Here is a 20,097-nt window from a genome sequence, read left to right as displayed (position 1 = left end):
TGTACGATATTTTTTTTTTTTCTATGTCCATAGCTTTAATAATGACCCCAATGTAGGGCCCCATCTTAAATAATGTCCCATCACACTTTTTTGTGTTGATTTTACAAAAAAAACATCCTATCCACTTTCTCGCGCTGCAGCAGTATCTTCTCTTCACAGAACAGGACCTGCCGAAGGTGCGTGATGACGTCACTGCACGCTCCCACGGGTTATTTAACCATGCATATCGCAGGTCCTGCGAGCAAGTGGATGAGGCAAGTTTTTTTTTTTTACCCCTCCTAGGTAAAGTGTACCCACTTTTAACGGCCGTTAGACGGCTGCACTCCTGTCAATAGGCCATTAAAAACGGTCCCATTGATTTCAATGGGTCCGTCTGATCGTGCAACATGTCCTATTTTTAAAAGAATGGTCATGTGAATAGCCCCATAGACTTTCATTGGTGCTAAAAATGGCCATCGTGTGCATGAGGCCATAAAGGGGATCTGTCTATAAAACACAATGCCATCTACAGGAAGAAATGTCTGAGCAGAAGCTGAACAATTTGTATATACACTGCCTCTCCCAAGGAGAAAAAAAAAAAAAGTTGCCACCGGGATTTAACTAAGCAAAGAGGTATGAGCCTCCTATTGGATAATTACTGCATGGGCGATTATCTTTCAGCTGGCAACAAGCTATTTAACCCCAACTGGTGCAATGAGTTGCTTCTCACTTCTTAAACAACCATGTCGAAAGACACATCTCGTGGTTGTGGAAAACATTTTAGTCTGTTTGAGAAGTGTCAAATCATTGGCATGCATCAAGCAGAGTTAAGAACTGTCCAATGCATTATTAAAAACTGGAAGGATAGTGGAGACCCAGTGTATTCGAGGAAGAAATGTGGAGAGAAAAAAATCCTAAATGATCGCGATCACTTAAACGTTTGGTGAAATCAAATCGAAGAAAAAACAGTAGAACTCAGAGCTACGTTTAAGGCCTCATGCACACGGCCATTGTTTTGGTCCGCATCCTAGCCGCCGTTTGGTGAGGCCTAATAGTGAAAGTAAGAGCATTTTCACACGCACAATGTGAAGGGAACTCAAGGGATTGGGACTGACCAGCTGTGTAGCCATAAGAGTATCACTAGTCAGTGAGGCAAACCAGAAAAAAAAAGGCTTCAATTTACTAGGGAGCATAAAGATTGGACTCGGGAGCAATGGAAGAAGGTCATGTGGTCTGATGAGTCCAGATTTACCCTGTTCCAGAGTGATGGGCGAATCGGGGTAAATAGAGAGGCAGATGAAGTGATGCACCCATAATGCCTAGTGCCTACTGTACAAGCCTGTGGGGGCAATGCTACGATATGGGGTTGCTGCAGTTGGTCAGGTCTAGGTTCAGCAACAGTATGTGCTCCAAGAATGAGGTCAGCTGACTACCTGAACATACTGAATGACCAGGTTATTGCATCAATGGATGTTTTCTTCCCTGATGGCACAGGCATATTCCAAGAAGACAATGCCAGGATTCATCAGGCTCAAATTGTGAAAGAGTGGTTCAGGGAGCATGAGACATTATTTTCACACATGGATTGGCCACCAGAGTCCAAATCTTAAACCCATTGAGAATCTTTGGGATGTGCTGGAGAAGGCTTTGCGCAGCAGTCAGACTCTACCATCATCAATGCAAGATCTTGGTGAAAAAATAATGCAACACTGGATGGAAATAAATCTTGTGACAATGCAGAAGCTTATCGAAACAATGCCACAGCGAATGCATGCCCTAATCAAAGCTAAAGGCGGGCCAACTAAATATTTTTTGGTGGCGACTTTTTTTGGACAGGCAGTATATAGTTTGATGGGAAGAGATTCAGAAAAACTTGTAATTTAAACATATCTTTTTATAATTATATATACACACACACACACATATATATATATATTTATTAGAGTTGTTGCGATACCAATTTTTTGATTCGGTTTCGATACCATGAAAAAGTATTGAGATACTCGATACCATTCGATACCACGCGAAAAAAATAAACAAAAAATGGCGAATCGCGCAGTTTTATTTTATTTTTTCTGTTCCGGCATTCACCACCTAGATTTTTTGAATATATTTTAATAGTTTGGACTTTTCTGACGTGGCGATGTAATATGTTTATTATTTATATATTTTATATGTGAAATTGGGAAAAGGGGGTGATTTATACTTCATATTTTAGTGTTTTTTGTTTGTTTTTTTACACTTTTTATTTAATAACTATTTCCCCCTAAGGGGCTAGAACCTGGGATCTTTCATCCCTTGTCCTATTCAGCTCTATCAGGGTGAATAGGACTCCACACTGTCCCTGCTGCTCTGTGCTTTGTGCACACAGCATCAGGGATGTTACCATGGCAACCAGGGCTTCTGTAGCGTCCTGGCTGCCATGGTAACCGATCGGAGCCCCAGGCTTACACAGCTGGGGCTCCGATCAGAAGCTGCCACTGCACCACCAATGAGGGGGGGGGGGGGGGGGGAGAGAGGTCCCTGTGGCCACTGCCACCAATGATTTTAATACTGGGGGGTTGAGAGGGGCCGGCGCACTGTGCCACCAATGATTTTAATGGGATGGGTGGGGGGCAATGATAACTACCTCTTTATACAGGAGGCGGGTACTGGCAGATCAGCGGCAGTTAACTGCCGCTGATCGCAGCTCCCTGTCAGGGGCAGGGTGCCGGCAATGCGATTCTGCTGCCGGCACCCGCCTCCTGTATGTGTTAAAGACTGACTACTGTATATGAGTCCAGACTTTCACTATCAGGCCACACAGCCCAGCAATGTCCCAGCACTCACCATTAGTCCTGGGCGCCGCTCCGTTCGCCCGCAGTGCCCCATTACTGTCTCCTGTCCTACTCCACATGCTGCTGATTACTATCGGAGCGATGGGAGGAGACATCAGATTCACTAGTGGGCGTTCCTTCTCCCTGGCTGTAGCGCTGTCCAATCGCAGCGCAGGGAGAAGGAACGCCCACTAGTGAAGCTGATGTCTCCTCCCATCGCTCCGATAGTAATCAGCAGCATGTGGAGCAGGAGAGGAGACAGTAATGGGGCACTGCAGGCGAACGGAGCAGAGCCCAGGACTAATGGTGAGTGCTGGGGCATCGCTGGGCGCCGCTCTGTGTGGAAATAATCCTATCATTGGTGGCGCAGTGCGCCCGCCCCTCCTCCGCCCCTCTCTTCTCATTGCCGCCCTCTTCATTGCCGCCCCTCGCTTCTCATTGCCGCCCCTCCTCCGCCCCTCGCTTCTCATTGGTGGCAGCGGCAGCAGCACAGGGGGAGGGAGGACAGCTTCCTTCTCCCCGTGCTGCTGAGAGAGAACATGAGCGCGCCGATAGCAGCGCGCTCATGTTCAGAGATACTAGACTGCGCAGAAGCGCAGCCCAGTATCGAAAAAACGGAAATCCCGGTATCGTATCGATACCGGGACAAAAGTATCGATTGGGTATCGAAATTTCGATACCCGCAACAACCCTAATAAATATATTTTATATATATATATATATATATATATATATATATATATATATATATATATATATATATATATATATATATATATACACACATACACACACACACACACACACACAGGGATTGATATCCATCACTGATAACACCTCCCCTCGTGTACAACTTTAGTCAGAGAAAAATGCTTAAATATATAAAATTAGAAGTCTTACTGAATCTTATTCCACAAAGCAACTGCATTTTTCACTTGATGAGTCACCTCAGATTATAGACCCCCATATCAGATCAGGCCCCCATGTCAGACCTCAGATCCAACCACCATTTCAGACCTTGATCATATTCGCATCAGAGATTAAATGAACTTACCTCTCCTGCTCTGCCGCCACTCTGCAGATCCAATGGTCTCTCCTCCAGTCACCGCTTCCTGGTCTTCTCCAGGCTGTGCTGCACTGTAACCTGACTGCTTACAACATCAGGTCATAGTCTGCAGACTACATCCAATATGCAGTCAGGACAGTGCAGCGTGGCATGCGGAGGAAGACCAGGGAGCGGCGAGTACAGCAAGAGTTAGCAGCGCTACAGTCACTGTTCCCGTGCCTCCTGCATACTAGTGAGAGCTTTCATAATGAAATCGCTCACTAGTATTCACGTTGTAAGACACACTACCATCTTCCCCCCACTCTTTGGGGAAAAAAGTGCATCTTATGAAGCAGAAAACTAAGCATGTATAAATCTGCTCAGCTGCTCATGCTCTACACCACTAGGCCTGCAGATCGCACAGAATTTTGTGGCTAAAGGTCCTCTTTAATGCAACGTGTCATGCTTCACTGTTGGACTGTCACTAGCAGTACAGCATTATACAAAGTTACTATAAAGCTTGCAAAAAATGAAAAGTATAATGTTTTTCTTCAATGGCAACCATGTTGAATTTTATGAAAAAAAGCAAATAAATATATATATATATTTATATTATTTGATACGGTTGCAAGACTTACTTTTTTTGAGCTGCTGAATTCATAAATCACTTCTTTCTCCTCATTTCTCATTACTGGAACATTGGGAATTGTCCCTGCGTGAACATGGCTCTTAATTACAGGGAAAAGGTCAAAAGACAATTCTTCTACTTTTTTAAGAGCATTTGTTATAATATCTTCATCAATACTACTGTCTTTCACAATATCTGGAAGTGACTCACAGTATCTAAAGTTTTGACAGGATTCCTCTACATTCTGTGTATCTAGGCTCTTTGCAGGTGTTGTCAAACAGTCTTTCACACTTTCCACAACAGGAGGCTCACTGTCAAGCCTTAGTCTTTTGGCACTTTTAGGCATTTGGAAAGTATCTATTGCTCTCTTATTTACAGAATTGCAGCTCTCAGATGACAGTTGAGTTTCACAAGTGATCGGTTGCCCTTTATTGCTGGTCCCAGTTTTTATGAATACTGTTGAGGTGGATGTAATTGACTTAAAACCAGTTATCTGGCTAACAGGCAGATTTTGGCCATCTCCAGACATACCCCTGTTCAACTGAACATTACCCTTTAATATGTTCAAAGTCCTGGCCCGTGCAGACAATTCTGGGTACATGGTATCTAGAATTTTCACAGAATTTTCTTGAACATTACATGTAGAACTTCCATTAGCAGAAAGAGGCAATCTTCCTGGAACAGGAACAGCATGTTTTGGAGTGGCAGCACAAAACTGCAAAGGAGAAGACAATATTCTTCGGTTTGCTTTCTCAGCAGGAGATGGAGTATTAAATACAGGAGATTTCCGTTTACGTCCACCGCATAATGGCGACATCAATGGTGGAAATGGCGTCCCCGGTAAAGGAGAAATTAATTCATCAAGGGGAGATGGCAACGATGAACGACTTGAGGAAGACATAATGGGCGAGAAAGTGCGCACAGTTTGTGGAGGAGTTGACAACAATGGACCAAGTAGGGGAGGCAATGGTGGACCCATTTCAGACCTTACTTTATTTATAGTTTCTGGTGAATGACCGGTGCTGGTGGAGGTGTCAGCATTTGCCAGAACAGTTTGCCCTACTTGTGCAGTTAGAGAAACTATTCCCCCTTGAGAAAGCCTAGGTGGAGGATTTTCTTTTCGTACAGTTTGAAAGCTAGGAGATTTGAGATTGTTGGAAGTGAACTGTTTTTGTAAAGTGACAGAATTTTCCAATTTAGCAAACACATTATCAGAATTTGTCTTCTGTTTTCGGGTTAAACCTCTCGCTCTGGGATCAACAAAATCATCAAGTCTACTAAAATTCCAGATTAGGTTTTTACCAGGAAGAATTCTTTGACCTCGGGTTTCAGCATTATTCTTGTTTTTTTCAGCATCATCATCAGTGCGAGCATGCTCAGAAACCGCACTCTGTCTTTCTGGCTCCTGCAAAGAGATGTCTTTAGATTTTTCATCTGAGGAGCATTCTACTACATGTCCTTCACTAATATCACCATTCTTTGGCTCTGTATCTACAGTGGGTAATACTGAATATTCAGATTTTATCAATATACCATTCTCCACTTTAGAATCATTACCATTTAAAGATATGATTACTGTAGCAACATGTCCTCTTTCATCATGGGTTAATGTAGAATGTTTGGGTTGCTCTTCTAGTTCAGTCTTATTTAATAGTATTAAAGTATTATCAGCAACCTTTGTTACATCAGATGTAGTTTTGAAGGATTCATTTTTAACAACTGGATTGTTTAAGGCTGCACGTGTAACGTTCACCTTACGAACTGGAAACTCATATTCACTTTCACTGCTATCTAGAGACACATCACATGTATCAGTATTATCCTTCTCTATGTTTTTAAAGGAGTAATTTGATTCTGAAGATAGTTGAAGGTGCTGCAGTGGAATAACAGGCACTACTTTAGAGGATTCGGCTGGAATAAGACCAGCCTTTAAAAGTGGACTAAGGATTGTGTTAGTCTTTTTGGAAATGCTTAAATTCAAGTCCGTGCTGGATTCAATACTCTGAGTTACTTCTTGACACTGGGTTTTAATTATTTTTTCTTCAGCATTGGGCTCAGAATCTACTGCCACATTTAAAGGACTGGAAATGACCACAGAAAGTCTATTAGAATCTTGATGGTTGGGCTTTTCCAGATCATGGCTAGAGTTGTCAGTACTTGTATCGATACATGTAGTGCACTTGTCATTCAGGTGTACAGTAGAAGGTGGAGATAAGTGATCATCACAAATCACCAGCTTTGGGGAATAAGCATTACAAGTGTCTACCTTTGATGACTGCAGCTCTGTTTCAGTATTCAGATCTACTGTTGAGCCCAGAGGTACATTTAAGCCTAATGCAGTGGAAAAGTGATCACCAGTATCTGGTGAACTCCCTTCACGTGGATTATCTTCACTATGAACTATAGATGTTCTGGCGATTTTGTCCATCCTAGGGTCACAGCAATTTTGTTGCCTAGGTTCATGCTTTAATAATTTTTCTTTTTCAGATAAATATTTTTCCAGACCATCTTTTTTGTTGTCTATAACTGTACACAGTGACTCCATGGCGTTAACAGTAATGGAATCATGTTCGCTTAAAGATACAGCCTTAACAGCTTCTCCGTCCATTGTAATTGCATCTACCTCATGATGTGTCTCTTGTTTTTTGAGTATGTCTTCAGATTTATCATATACTGAATTCTCCTTGGTGTTTTCATGATCTACACCAAGTGCTCTACAATCTGAAAGTGACAGGTGATTACTGCTACTAAGTAAAGGTGATATCTGCCTTAATGGCTCACTTGGTTGGCTTTGTTCTAGTGGCTTCAGAATAGATTTTGGGTCATTTTTTGGCGTTCTTACCGGTATAATACAATGCTGTGCTGTCTGTTCAGTGCATTGATTTATCAAATTCAAAGAAGACATGGTGTCTAATGTTTTGTCTACATGCTCTAAACTGCATTTAGACAAATCGACAACTACAGTACTAAAACAACTTTGCTCAATCAGTTCCTTAGACGGCAAACTGCCATTATCGGACGCATTTTGTTTGATATGCAATTCCGTTAAAGAGCTTGACTTTTCATTTTCAGATTGCATATGCAAGACAGTTTTTTCATCAGAGTCTTGAATAGTAATTATAGGACCATCCACAGAAATTGGCATTCCCTTATCTGGGTTTAAATTGTGATGAACAACTAGATTTTCCAAACTGGGACTTTTGCTGGCAATAGGGAATGTAAATGATTCATGATCACTACCAATCTGGTTATCAAACTGAATTTTACCTACAGTGTCATTTGACTCTATTGTATTTATTGTTGGAATACAACTAGTAGTCAGTTTACTAGCTGTAGAATTGTTAACTACATTTGCTAATTGCACGTTCTCTTTTTCAGTGCGGCAAGCTGTATCTTGAATGTCATTTTCCGCATCCAGAGACAAACTTGCATCTTTAATTTCAGCTATGGGTCTTTCAGAAAATTCTGGATTTTGACATTTTGGATTAGGACTCTTCAAGGTGTCAGTTGGCATTTCTTTAGAGCATGCTGTGCTGTTAAAAAGCCGATCAGATCTGTTCTCATATTCCATATGGATGGGATCCTGAGTCACCACCTGCGCCTCTTGCAATATGTGTGAAGTTGTCTCAAGGTTGTCGTTTATGCTCATCTCCATATCCATGGTTAGGTCTGGACCATCACTAGGACACCCTGTTGGTTTGACTGCAACATTACCTGCAGCCAGCAACATATGTTCACCTTCTTCATGCAAATCACTGTTTTTCTCAGACCGGAGTACATTTTTTTCCTTTAGTTGTGAAACACCGTTGAACAGATACAGTTCACCAATGCACTCAGTATCACTCGAGTCTGTGAATTCCCCAAACAAATTCTGCAATGAAAAGAATAAAAATTAGTTTGTTGCATATTTTCCTCCAGAAACAAAAAAAACACAACTTTTTGACTTTGGTAGGTATGAGTAAGTATTATTTATCCAAAATGCATATGCAAAGCCACGATAAACAGTGACTGCATTTGTGATCCGGTTTCATTATTTCCATTTAAGAAGCAATTTCCAAGCCCTGTATAGACTTCAGGGTGGATAAAAATCACTGATTTTTTTTTTAGTTAAATCAGATTTTTTAATATAAAATGCTTTTTGAGGAAAATATATTACCATCCAAAGGTTATTTCATTATGAAATAAAGATTACTTTAATTATGTAGAATAAGGCTGTATAAGTTCAATTTTTTGTTAAATTCCATTAATCCATTCACAATGTCATGCTCTTCCAGAGGTTTTTGTAAGATTACTGGGAAGTTTCTCTGCCTACAAGATATTATCACAGATGCTTGGTTTAATTTTGGAGTTCTCAAAACTGAATTTAAAACATGAAGAGTTGAGAAAAAGATCTTAATCCTAACTTCTACAAACCTATAAATACAGAATCAACCCCTTCAGTGCCAAGTTTAAAGTTCAGTGAATAGAATATAAACAGTATTTTTCTGATTGTTTGGAGTGGAATAGATCTGCACAAGAAGAAAGTGAAACTAATTGTAAGGAGGAAAAGGCAAGCAGACAAGGAGTACTACAAAATGAAAGTGAAACTTTCTGAGCACATTACTGCACAGCCACAGACAGACAAGTCTTTGGATCTTTTTGTGTGTATGACCTGAGGTTTATCACATTCTTTCCTTGGAGGAAAAAAACTATAATGGCAGCAGGCCGTAAAAAAAGAGACCCAGTTAGGTAAAGGAACTTCATTAAAATATTGCCAATCGGTAAGGCAGGCAGGCGTGCAAAATGCAAACACTGCAACAAACATGGATGTTTAAGCAAATAACATGCTGTAATGTTATTGTTTCAGTTGAATAAATCCTATTTAAATTGTTATTATTAAGGTAATGATTATTTTTCCCCTTCCTAAGTACAACAGAAAAATTGTCCACATATGAATCTTTATGTAAAAAACTATGATTTAAAATCAAGCTTTACTGACTAGTGATTTAAATCGGTTTGATTTAAATCAAATCCACCCTGATAGACTTGTGGTAGAAACAAAGCACAGAATTCAGGGTTCAACAAAAATAAGTATTTAGAAGATATGGAATCGTTTTTAGGATTATTTTCTATAAAGTTATAGCAGTTTTAAAGAAAAGGATGTCCATCTCCAGAACTAGGCTTCCAAAGTGAAGGAGAGCACACACGCATGTGTAACACGCTCAGCTATTTTTCGAAGTCCCATAGTGGTGAATGGAGAACCTGCGCGGCCAACTCTCAGTTCATCGCTATGGGACTGCTGGACATGGCTGAGCCAACACTTGTTGGCAAAATTTCCTCACTGAAGGACAATAAAGGGATTTTCTTCTTCTTGGAACTCCCATAGAGGTGAATGGAGGGTGGCCGCTCTTGCACAGTGCACGTTCCTTCATTTCAGGGGGCCCATTCTGGAGATAGGAGGAAATCCCAGTGACCGTAATGGAATATCTTAGCAATATTTCTTCAATGTCTGAATGGGAATACCCCTTTAACCCAAAGAAATACATTTTAAACCTACCTCCATTGTTAACGGTGAACACTGTATAGGTGACAAAAGTTTTGGGAGAGGTTTAGCCCAATCCTGTACTTCTAATATTTCATTCATATCACTTTCAAAATCAGAATTTACTGAGCTACAGTCACTCAGCTCTTTGGAGTCCAAAACATTAAGTGTTAAATTCTCACTGAAAGCATCGACTTCACTGACTTCCACCACAGCAGATTCAGTGTGAGGTGAAAAAACTGGTGTACTCAGGTTTAATTGGATTATATCTGTCTCAGCAAGAGGGTTACATGTTTGACCGATTTCAAGACTGTGGCTGCGAGATAGTTTGCATCTCGAATTCTTGGGTTTTCTTCCTCGTGTTTTGTCTACAGCGAAAAAAAAAAAATTAAATAAAGTTTTCTTCAATGGGAGTTCCAGTTTTATATATAAAGCATATCATTGTATAGATAAAAGCAAACCCAACTTTGATACTATTTCACTTACCATTTAAACAGGGTTATTCCACAAATGCTGAAGGGGTCGACCAGTTTATATTACTAGGTACTAGGGCTGCACGATTTGGCAATTTTGTGCGATTTCGATTAGGGCCCTAAACATTGCGATAACGATATGTGATGCAATATTTTAAAGGGAATTGTGCTAGAGGTCTATTTGCTTGGATTTTCAAGGCAAAGGCACACATAAATTACTGATAATGCTGAAATGTAGTTATGCTTAACTCAAGAACTGAAATGCAGTGTTTTTCAAAATAAAACATCTTTTACTAAATTAAATAACATTTGCATTACTGCAAAAGTACAAAATACGAAACTTTCTATTTTCTTAATAGCACTGCACAGAACAGATAAATAAAATAAATATAAGAACATTTGTTCATTAACATAACGACTTGCCTCCAGCCCCTCCGCCCTCCCCGCACTGTAACTGTGCAACATAGCGGCCGGCGATACATCCGTGTCAGCCACGTAAAAAAAAAAAAAAGTCAACCAGCGCTTTATAAGACGCACTGCCATTTCCCCCCCAAGTTTGTCTTATAAAGCGAAAAATATGGCAATACAATTGCAGGATTTTTGGGTCGGCCAATTGGCGATTGCTTTGGCGATATATTGTGCAGGCCTACTAGGTACACATTATTAAACTATCACCATTGATGTCAGATAGTTTAACATTAATAATTCATGTTTACACACTATTCCCCTGACCTGTGTGCCTGTGCTGGTAACATGGCAGCTGATGGAGGAGGATTCTGTCTATCAGCGGAGTGCTTTCATTTACACTGGACGGATCGCGCAGCATGCACCAGTTTCCCTGTCAGTCACCAGCGTAAATCAATGAAGGTCACTGATCGGCAGACAGAATCCTCCTTCAGCAGCCATGTTCTCAGCACTAGGCTGGCACACAGGTCATGGGACCTGCATGTAAGCATAAACTATTCTGATTAACCCTTAGAGGGCTGGGTGATTTTCCATACGGCGTTCAACATGAGGTAAAAATTGACATGTTGCCTTCATTCTCCAAGTCAGTATGATTACAACAATACCACACTTGTATCGTTTTAATACCGAAAAAAAAAAAAAAAATAAATTCTCTCCATTTTCTGACCCCTATAACTGTTTTGTAGTTATTCGTACGGAGCTGTGTGAGGGCTTTTTTTTCAGGGCGATCTGTACTTTTCAGTGATACAATTTTGAGTGTGTGACTTTTTGATCACTTATTTTAAAAAGTTTTCTGGTGAGTTGAAGTGACAAAAAAAAAAAAAAAAAAATTGATGACAAAATCACTCTTACTGGAAATTTGATTTCCTGTAGCCTCCACAATGGCACTGGTAGGAGCTTGATCTAGCCTCCCAGGGACAGGAAACAGCGGAAGCCCAAAGAAAAGGACACCTCCTCCTATACACTCCAGTTAATAACACAGAACCGAAGACAATTCATAACCGCGGAACATCTTATAAATATACCGTGAAAAATTATTTTTTTAACCACACTAATTATGTGATCGCAGCACTCCTCTCTAGAAAGGTGAAAAAAATAAAAATGTGTCTTTATTCACACGTCACAGGAGCGATGTTTTGGTCCCCTCTCTGAACCTTTTTCAAGCCAAGCGAATTATCATCCTTCTTGGGTGGCAACTCGAAAAATGTAATAATGTATTCTTATCTGTTTGTTCAATGTTCAAATTAGTATGCACCATCTATATAGGGGAATAAATGTGTACAATAGGTAATAATCATGTGCATTAGGTCTTTAAGAGAGTGTTGAGTACAATAGACCCGAGAGTTAATGTGATTGAATTGCGTAGGTTAAATAGTTATATATAGTTATCCTGGAGTGGCAGAAATGTCTCTCAGATTATGGCTAGTGATTGTTAGGATATTATCTAAACATAAGTACACTTATTTTATAGATAAGAGTTTGCCCATAGATTTGCCCTTAGACAAGATAGTGCATGGTATTGCTAAGTGTGTGGGGTGTTGGCGCATGCGCCCTGTAACGAGTCATGCGCTGGCATCCGCTTGCGGTGTGGCTTGCGTTGTATAGACCCGCCCTTAAGTAGGTTAGTACGAGACAGTGATAAGCAGTTGAGGTACGAACGCATGCGCAGTACAGGGAGCAGCACGCAGAGGCCTGCGAGCTGCGTGGTACAGATTGTGGGACCATACTTATAAGGTGATTAAATACTGGTTATATGACCTGGATGTATTCTCTCTATTATATTTATTAATTTATTATAACAGCCAAGCTGTTTTTAATATAAAATTAATTGCCACTTTTCAATATGAATTATCACTGAGATAGATGCTACACATGTGAAGAGTAATCATGTTATTTTTGTGAATTTTATATGGAACACAGTAATCATGTTGCATTGGCACTGAATGAATTTTATATTGAGCACACACTTCTGTATTGAATCATGATTGTTAATTGAGGATTTTTTAATTGATTGATTCACTATGGATTGTATACATTTATGCACTTGAACTTTGTAATTCACTTCGCTTGAACAAGGTTCAGAGAACCGAAACATCGCTGCTGTGACATGTGTGAATAAAGACAAATCTTTTCACCTTTCTAGAGAGGAGTGCTGCGGACCTTTCTTTGAATATTGTACACCCTGGATCAAGGGTCAATGCTGGCACTCGTATTACATATTGGGAGGAGTGCTGCCCTAACTGACACTGGTAGGAGATTTTCAGAGAAGAATTTTTAGGGAGGGACCACAGCTGAAAGGACTTTTCGTCCAAACGCCAGACCCTGGTTAGACATAACATCAAGTTTACAATGCCTGAAGGTCATGGGGTTAGATCATGTGGCAGCCTTACATATCTGATCCACCAAAGCCGCCCCCCTTTCGGGCAATTGAAGCTTTAGAGGATCCAAGACCCCTGTCCCCCCCCCCCCCCCCCCCCCCCCGAAATTGGACAAGGAGATGGTCTGACTTCCTAAAGGAATCTGTGGACCTAAGGTATGATGGACACCACCTGACGTCTAAGGCTCCATTCAGACGTCCGCAACGTGTTTTGCGGATCCACGGAAAGCGGACTGCACATTGCCGGCACTAATAGAATATGCCTGTTCTTTTCCGCAATTGCGGACAAGAATAGGACATGCTCTATTTTTTTTTGCAGAACGGAAGTGCGGATCCGCAATTCCGTGTCCAGGCAGCACATCATGCTGCCCCATAGGAATGAATGGGTCCACAATTGCAGACGTGTGAATGGAGCCTAAATGGTGGAAATTTGTTTCCTGATCTGAAGATGGTAAAGCACAAAAGGATGGTAACAAGATTTCCTGCTAGCAGTGAAATCTAGAAATAAAACTTGACAGAAAACGAGATTTTTGTATAACTTACCAGTAAAATCTCTTTCTCGCTCTTTCCTTGGGGGACACAGAAGACCTTGGGGGACACAGAAGACCTTGTATAGCTCATCTCCATAGGAGGCGTGACACTAAGTGAAAGCTGTTAAGCCCCTCCTCCATCAGCTATACCCTCAGCCTGGAGAGAGAGACTGCCAGTTGCGTGTCCAAGTAGTGAAAAAAGGCAAAGTCCAACAAGTGGAAACAACAAGCCAACTACCCAACGGGTAAACAAAACTCGGAAACCGTGCAGAAAAAAACCAATGAATGGGTGGGTGCTGTGTCCCCCAAGAAAAGAGCGAGAAAGAGATTTTACTGGTAAGTTATACAAAAATCTCGTTTTCTCGCCCAATTTCCTTGGGGGACACAGAAGACCTTGGGACGTTCAAAAGCAGTCCAAGAGGGGAGGGACCACAGCACCAAGGCGAAGCACCCGAAGGCAGCAAGGAAATGCCGCCTGCAAAACCAGGCGGCCCAAGGCAGCAGCCGCCGAAGCCAGAGTACGCACTCTGGAGAACCTGGTAAAGAGTGCAAGGAAGACCGTGGCCACCCTGCACAATGGCATGGCTGAAGCCCAATGCCTCCGGCCCCGGAGGCACCAACCGCTCTGGTGAAATGAACGGTGACACCAAAAACAGAACCCTGCCCTTGATGCAGTAACCTCAGCTATAGCCATTTGGTTAAAGCGGAGGAAAGCACCCAGGAGCCGTCAACCTTTGCGCGGACCTCCTGGAACACAAGAGACCGAGCGTCGACAAGAGTCGGAGATGTCCAAGCAAAAAAACTGCAGGCACTTCAAGTAACAGAGTCCCAGTCGCAGGTCCAGGCCAGACTGGAGAAGACAGAATCATGGGAAGAGAAAGGCAGAGTGGGGGAATGCCCAGCTGCCTAAAGAACCCCAGGTAAGATCCTAAGTCAGACAACAGAACCTGGACGAAGCACGGCCGGGAGCGAACACTAGTGTGCTCGCTGGACTCGTCTGGGCAGGCGGGAGGAAACCCAATGCGAGTAGGCGCAGATCAGTGACACGGGCAAAAAGGTTGGTAAAACTGGTCCCGTCGGCCCCCGAGCAACGTCGTCCCGTATCCACACGGAGTGGGGGAGCAGAAGGACAAACGGAAGGAACCGAAAGGGACCCGGCCAGCATCCAACAGACGCCAGGACAAGTCAGGCTAAAGTCCCTGTCGTTGTAGCCACCACAGGAAGGTGTTCTACAGTCCCGGTGTGGGGGCTTGAAGGGTAATCTTGACAGAAGAAGTAGTCCCGCCAGGGTACCGAGAAGGTAAGCCCAAGCAGGACCATCGCCCAGAACGGAAAAAGCAATCTGCACCCAGCGGGAGGACAGAATGCGGCAAACCCGGTAAATAGGCACACAGCTAGTACAGCCAGTGTGAACAATGGAGACAGTATGAGGCCATAAGGAACACCAGAACCATCCATATGAACAACCATGTTCTCCCCAGATGGGAGGGCAGTGAAGGAACAGCCCCTGAAGCCTGGCCGGGGCAGAAGCCACATCGGAGTAAAACTGTCCCAGCGGAAGCCAAAACAGAGCCGTCGAGAAGACGGATGACACCCTCCAACCGAAAGGAGGAGTGGGCAACAGGGAAGCCATAGGACCGCTCAAAAGCAGAACTCCGCTCCTCCGAGATGTCCGGCTCACCAATTCGCAGAAGGCGAATACCCTAATGAACCGAAAGTGGATGACCCTGGGACCTGGGTAATCGAGCACCCAAGAGAAGTTGGGCGACCTGCTCGAAAAGAGCGGCTAGAACCTGGTAGCAAAACAAACTGAAGCACGGAGGGTGCCAACAGGAAGGACTCAAACCAAAACGCATCCAAGAGGAGGAATGGCAATAGGCGAGGGAACCGTAATCCCGCCAGAGCCAACGTAGACTGCGAGGGACGCTGGAGACAGCACTCTCGACCATGTGACCGCTTGCGCTGGGAAGCAATGCCACAGGGGAACTAATGGGTACGCATCTAGGAACCACGAACACTCCCCAGGCGGAAGGGCCAACGAATATGGTGGATACCGTCACAACGGAAACACAATATACCCTCCGAACAGAGAATGGATACCACCCAGCTCGCTGCAGTAGAGAGCAAATAGAGCCCGTCCAGGTCAGGTGAACAGAAAGATCTCTTCAGAGAAGAGTGCCAGGCTGGCGGCAATCATCGTATCCCAAGAGAAAAACGGTATGTCGCAGGAAGAATGGAGGCATACGTACAAGCAGCCCTGTAAGCAGTGAGAAAGCCAACCCACCTACGGAAGGAGAAGGCATACATGGCCCAACAACGCACAGAGTGCACAAGAGCATCCGCCCACTGCAAAATAGTCACTCAGCGAAGAGGGCCAGCCACAGAGTCCCACAGAATCCACGGAAGTGCAAAGTGCAACCGGAAGGGGGGGATATACACAAGACCAGTATGGCATGCGATGGAACGCAAGCAGTCCGCCCAGAAGAGAGGGAAATGTACTTGGCAAACATTGCAGACAGCAAGCGTGCAAAGCCCGCCCCACAAGGGGGTGATGCCCAAGACCAGTACCTACTTCAGAGAAGTAGGACATACCATATTCCGCCCAGAAGAGGGCCATGCACATGGCCACACAGCATCCAGCAGGACGTCCACCTAGTGAAATGGGGACATGCACAGGGTTATCCTAGCATTAAGTGAGTGTGCAATAATCCACCAAACACCGAATTTCGTGAGAGTACAACTACTCCGCCAAAGAATGGGGACAAGTACAAGTCCAGCACAGCATATACAAGGACAGTTGTGAGTCCTGTGAGCGTACAAAATTCCACCCATGGAATGAGGGGTGGTCACGCACAAGGCCAGCACCGTATCCAATGGGAGTGCAAGTATTCCACCCATCTCAGAGGCCAGCAACGTATCTGGTGAGAGCACAGTATGCTGCCCAGAATGGGGAGCCATGCCCATGGCCAGTATTGCAACCAGGGAGAATGTGAGCACCCCGCCATGGATGGGGGTCATGCACCTGGCCAGCAGCATACTGGCGAGAGAACAAACACAGTCAGTGAGAGTGTGTGTATGTTGCCTGAGGAAAGGAGACATGCCCATGGCCGGCAGCGAATCCAGTGAGAGTGCCGTACACCGCCCACGGAAGGGGGAACATGTATATGGCCGGCAGCGGATTCAGTGAGTTGCAAGCACCCCACCATGGAAGGGGCCATGCACGCGGCCAGCAACTTACCGGCAAGAGAACGACCCCAGTCAGTGAGGGTGTATGCATGGCGCCTGAGGGAAGAAGGCATGCCCAAGGCCGGCAGCGAATCCAATGAGAATGCAGCATACCGCCTATGGGAGGGGGTTATGCACATGGCCGGCTGCCCAGCACCATAACCGATGAAGTGCAGTATTCCGCCTATGGAAGGGGGTCATGCACAAGACCGGCAGCGAATCCAGTGAGTGCAGCATTCCGCCTATGGAAGGGGGTCATGCACAAGACCGGCAGCGAATCCAGTGAGTGCAGCATTCCGCCTATGGAAGGGGGTCATGCACAAGACCGGCAGCAAATCCAGTGAGTGCAGCATTCCGCCTATGGAAGGGGGTCATGCACATGACCGGTATCAAATCCAGTGAGTGCAGCGTTTCGCCTATGGAAGGGGATCACGCACATGGCCGGCAGCGAATCCAGTGAAAGTGCAGCGTTCCCCTATGGGAGGGGGTCGTGCACCAGACCAGCACCGTATCTGGTGAGAGTGCAGATTCCACCTATGGAAGGAGGACATGCACAAGACCGGCAACGAATCCAGTGAGAGTGCAAGTGAGTGCAGCGTTCTCGTGCACATGGCCAGCACCGTATTCGGTGAGAGTGCAGTATTCCACCTAAGCAGGGGGTCATGCACCAGGCAAGCCTGCAGCCCGAGAGAGTGCAGTATCCCGCCTAGGAAGGGGTTGTCATGCACATGGCAGGCACCATAGCTGGAGGGTGACGAATTCTGCCTACAGAAAAAAAGAGCCCGCATGCACTTGGCCAGCGCTGTATCCCGGAGAGGGCAAGAACCACTTAGAAGGGAAACATGCACCAGCCGGGGAGTGCGACACCATGCCGCTTATGGAAGGAGCATGCATACAGGCAGCACTACTGAGATAAGGCTGCAGCGTCCTGCGCAGCGCACAAGAAATCCGTTAGTTAACCATTTTATTTATTTCTAAATAAAAATAGCCTCACTGAGGCAGAAAGAAGGGCCACCATACAGGTGCACAGCATCATAGAGAAGTAGGGAAAAAAACAAGGGGGGGGGGGGCCAGCCATACAGGCCCATCGGGAGCCGCCGGTACCCGAAGGGTTAACAGACGTCCAACCTGGGGAGGGGGGAGGAGGCGGCGCCGCGATCCCCTGGGGGCGGGGAACCTCCAGGCGGGAAGAATTCGCGCCTGGAGAAGTTCCCGCCCCCTCCAACAGAGGCCGGAAGTTTGCGGCCTAGCAGGCCGTGAAGCCGGGGCATAAATTTTTTGCGGCACCCGGCTGACCGGGGCCGCACAGGAAAACGGAGTGGACTGCCTGTACATACCGGCCGCGAAAGCCCACCCCGCGGACCGGAGTGTCAGGGGCCCGGGTGGAGCGCCGGAATGCGGCCCAGTAGGCCCGAAGCCTGGGCCAAAATTTGCGGCGCCCCCCCGACCGGAATTCGCCGACGGCCGGCCGGAATCGTTGGAGCATCGTGCTTAAGCCAAATGCCGGCCGCGGGAGTCTACCCCGCAGGCCAGCACAGTCGGGGGCCGGGAAGGGGCGCCGGAGGTGCGGCCCAGCAGGCCGGGAAGGGGCGCCGGAGGTGCGGCCCAGCAGGCCGGGAAGGGGCGCCGGAGGTGCGGCCCAGCAGGCCGGGAAGTAAAAATTTACAGCACTGCCGTCAGGAACGGGCCCCCGGCCCAGAGCAGCGCATCGGTAAGGGGATGGGGGGACCCCGAGACCGGGTGCCCGTGCGGATGCGAGTACAGCGTTCCCAGGAGGGACGCTGATAGGTGAAGGGAGGCGATGTGGCTGCCTATTCGCAGCATTCTGCAGCTAGAATGTCCCATGAAGGCCAGGAAGGGAGGAGAGGGAGCAGGGAGTAGATTGTCGCCCTGCAGCACCCCAGGGGCCAGCCTAGGTCCAGCAGTGACAGAAGGGTCCAGAGGCCCAGTATGGGGGTCAGGCACGCAGGAGACCAGGGTGGGGGGTGGGGGACGTAGGGCTGGAGAAGCCACTCTCTCACCATAGTAGTCTTCACCCTCGGTCCATTCCAGAAGGGTCGCCCCTTCAGCTACTGGCACCGTAGTGGCAGGACGCTGGAAGAGGGACTTGGCGTGCGGGCGACCCTTGCGCTGGCGGGATGTAGGGGAGCTGGGCTGCCCTGATCCACCTTGCCTTCTGTGGGGGAGGCAGCAGTGCGGGTGACCGGCACTGGCGCAGCTCAACCCCGGGAGAAACAGAGAGGTCAAGTGAGTCTCTGTTGTCCCTGATGATCTGGAACAAAAAAGAAAAGAAAAAAGTAAAAATCAAAATTTAAACAAGGAGAAAACAGCCCTGCAGAGCAGGGAGTGTCTTGCCTCCTTGGACACTAAGCAAAAAACTGTCAGTCTCTCTCTCCAGGCTGAGGGTATAGCTGATGGAGGAGGGGCTTAACAGCTTTCACTTAGTGTCACGCCTCCTATGGAGATGAGCTATACAAGGTCTTCTGTGTCCCCCAAGGAAATTGGGCGAGAAAAGCAGAGAATCACCCTATCATCCAAAACAGTGAGGTATGGTTGTTTACAGGAGAAGGCCTGGATCTCCCCCGCCCTCCTGGCTGTAGTTGTAAGAAAGGTGTTTTTTTTTTTAGAGTCAACATTCTTAGGGATAAATCTGAAAGGACATGAGAGCCGAAAGAACCAAGTTTAGGTCCCAAGGAGGGACATTCACAAAAAAGGAAGGACGTAACGTGCTCGTACCTTTTAGGAATCTACCAACTAAGGGAATGTCAGCCACTTTGATATCCAGAAAGGCACTAAGAGCTGAAACCTGAACCTTAAAAAGGTACTGATTCTAAGCCTCTTATCTAACCCCAACTGCAAGAAGTAAAAAAATCAGGCCTACATCCAAACTACTGAGGATCCCAACGGTCACCTGCAAATAACAAAAAGGCATTCCAGGTTTGCAGATAGATCTTTGACGTGATCTGCTTTCTCCTATGCAGTAGGGTAGATATAACAACCTCAGAAAACCCCCCTTATTTAACACCAGGCCCCATTCA

The 20,097-nt window shown here is 45.4% G+C and overlaps 1 protein-coding gene across 1 annotated transcript in view; it reads right to left on the bottom strand.

Annotated features, from left to right (window-relative positions):
* ICE1 (interactor of little elongation complex ELL subunit 1) overlaps positions 1–20,097 on the bottom strand; it is a 169,175-nt gene that overhangs the window by 56,597 nt on the left and 92,481 nt on the right. The window contains exons 13-14 of the mRNA XM_044293011.1: positions 10,005–10,357; positions 4,479–8,339 (exon numbers count right to left, since the gene is read on the bottom strand). Of these exons, the coding sequence (XP_044148946.1) occupies positions 4,479–8,339; positions 10,005–10,357 (4,214 nt within the window). The remainder of the gene's footprint in view (positions 1–4,478; positions 8,340–10,004; positions 10,358–20,097) is intronic.

This window comes from Bufo gargarizans, chromosome 5 (genome assembly GCF_014858855.1).
Source record: "Bufo gargarizans isolate SCDJY-AF-19 chromosome 5, ASM1485885v1, whole genome shotgun sequence".
NCBI classification, from domain to species: Eukaryota; Metazoa; Chordata; class Amphibia; order Anura; family Bufonidae; genus Bufo; species Bufo gargarizans.
The sequence above is the reverse complement of the archived record's forward strand: the minus strand, read 5'-3'. Positions and strand labels throughout refer to the sequence as shown.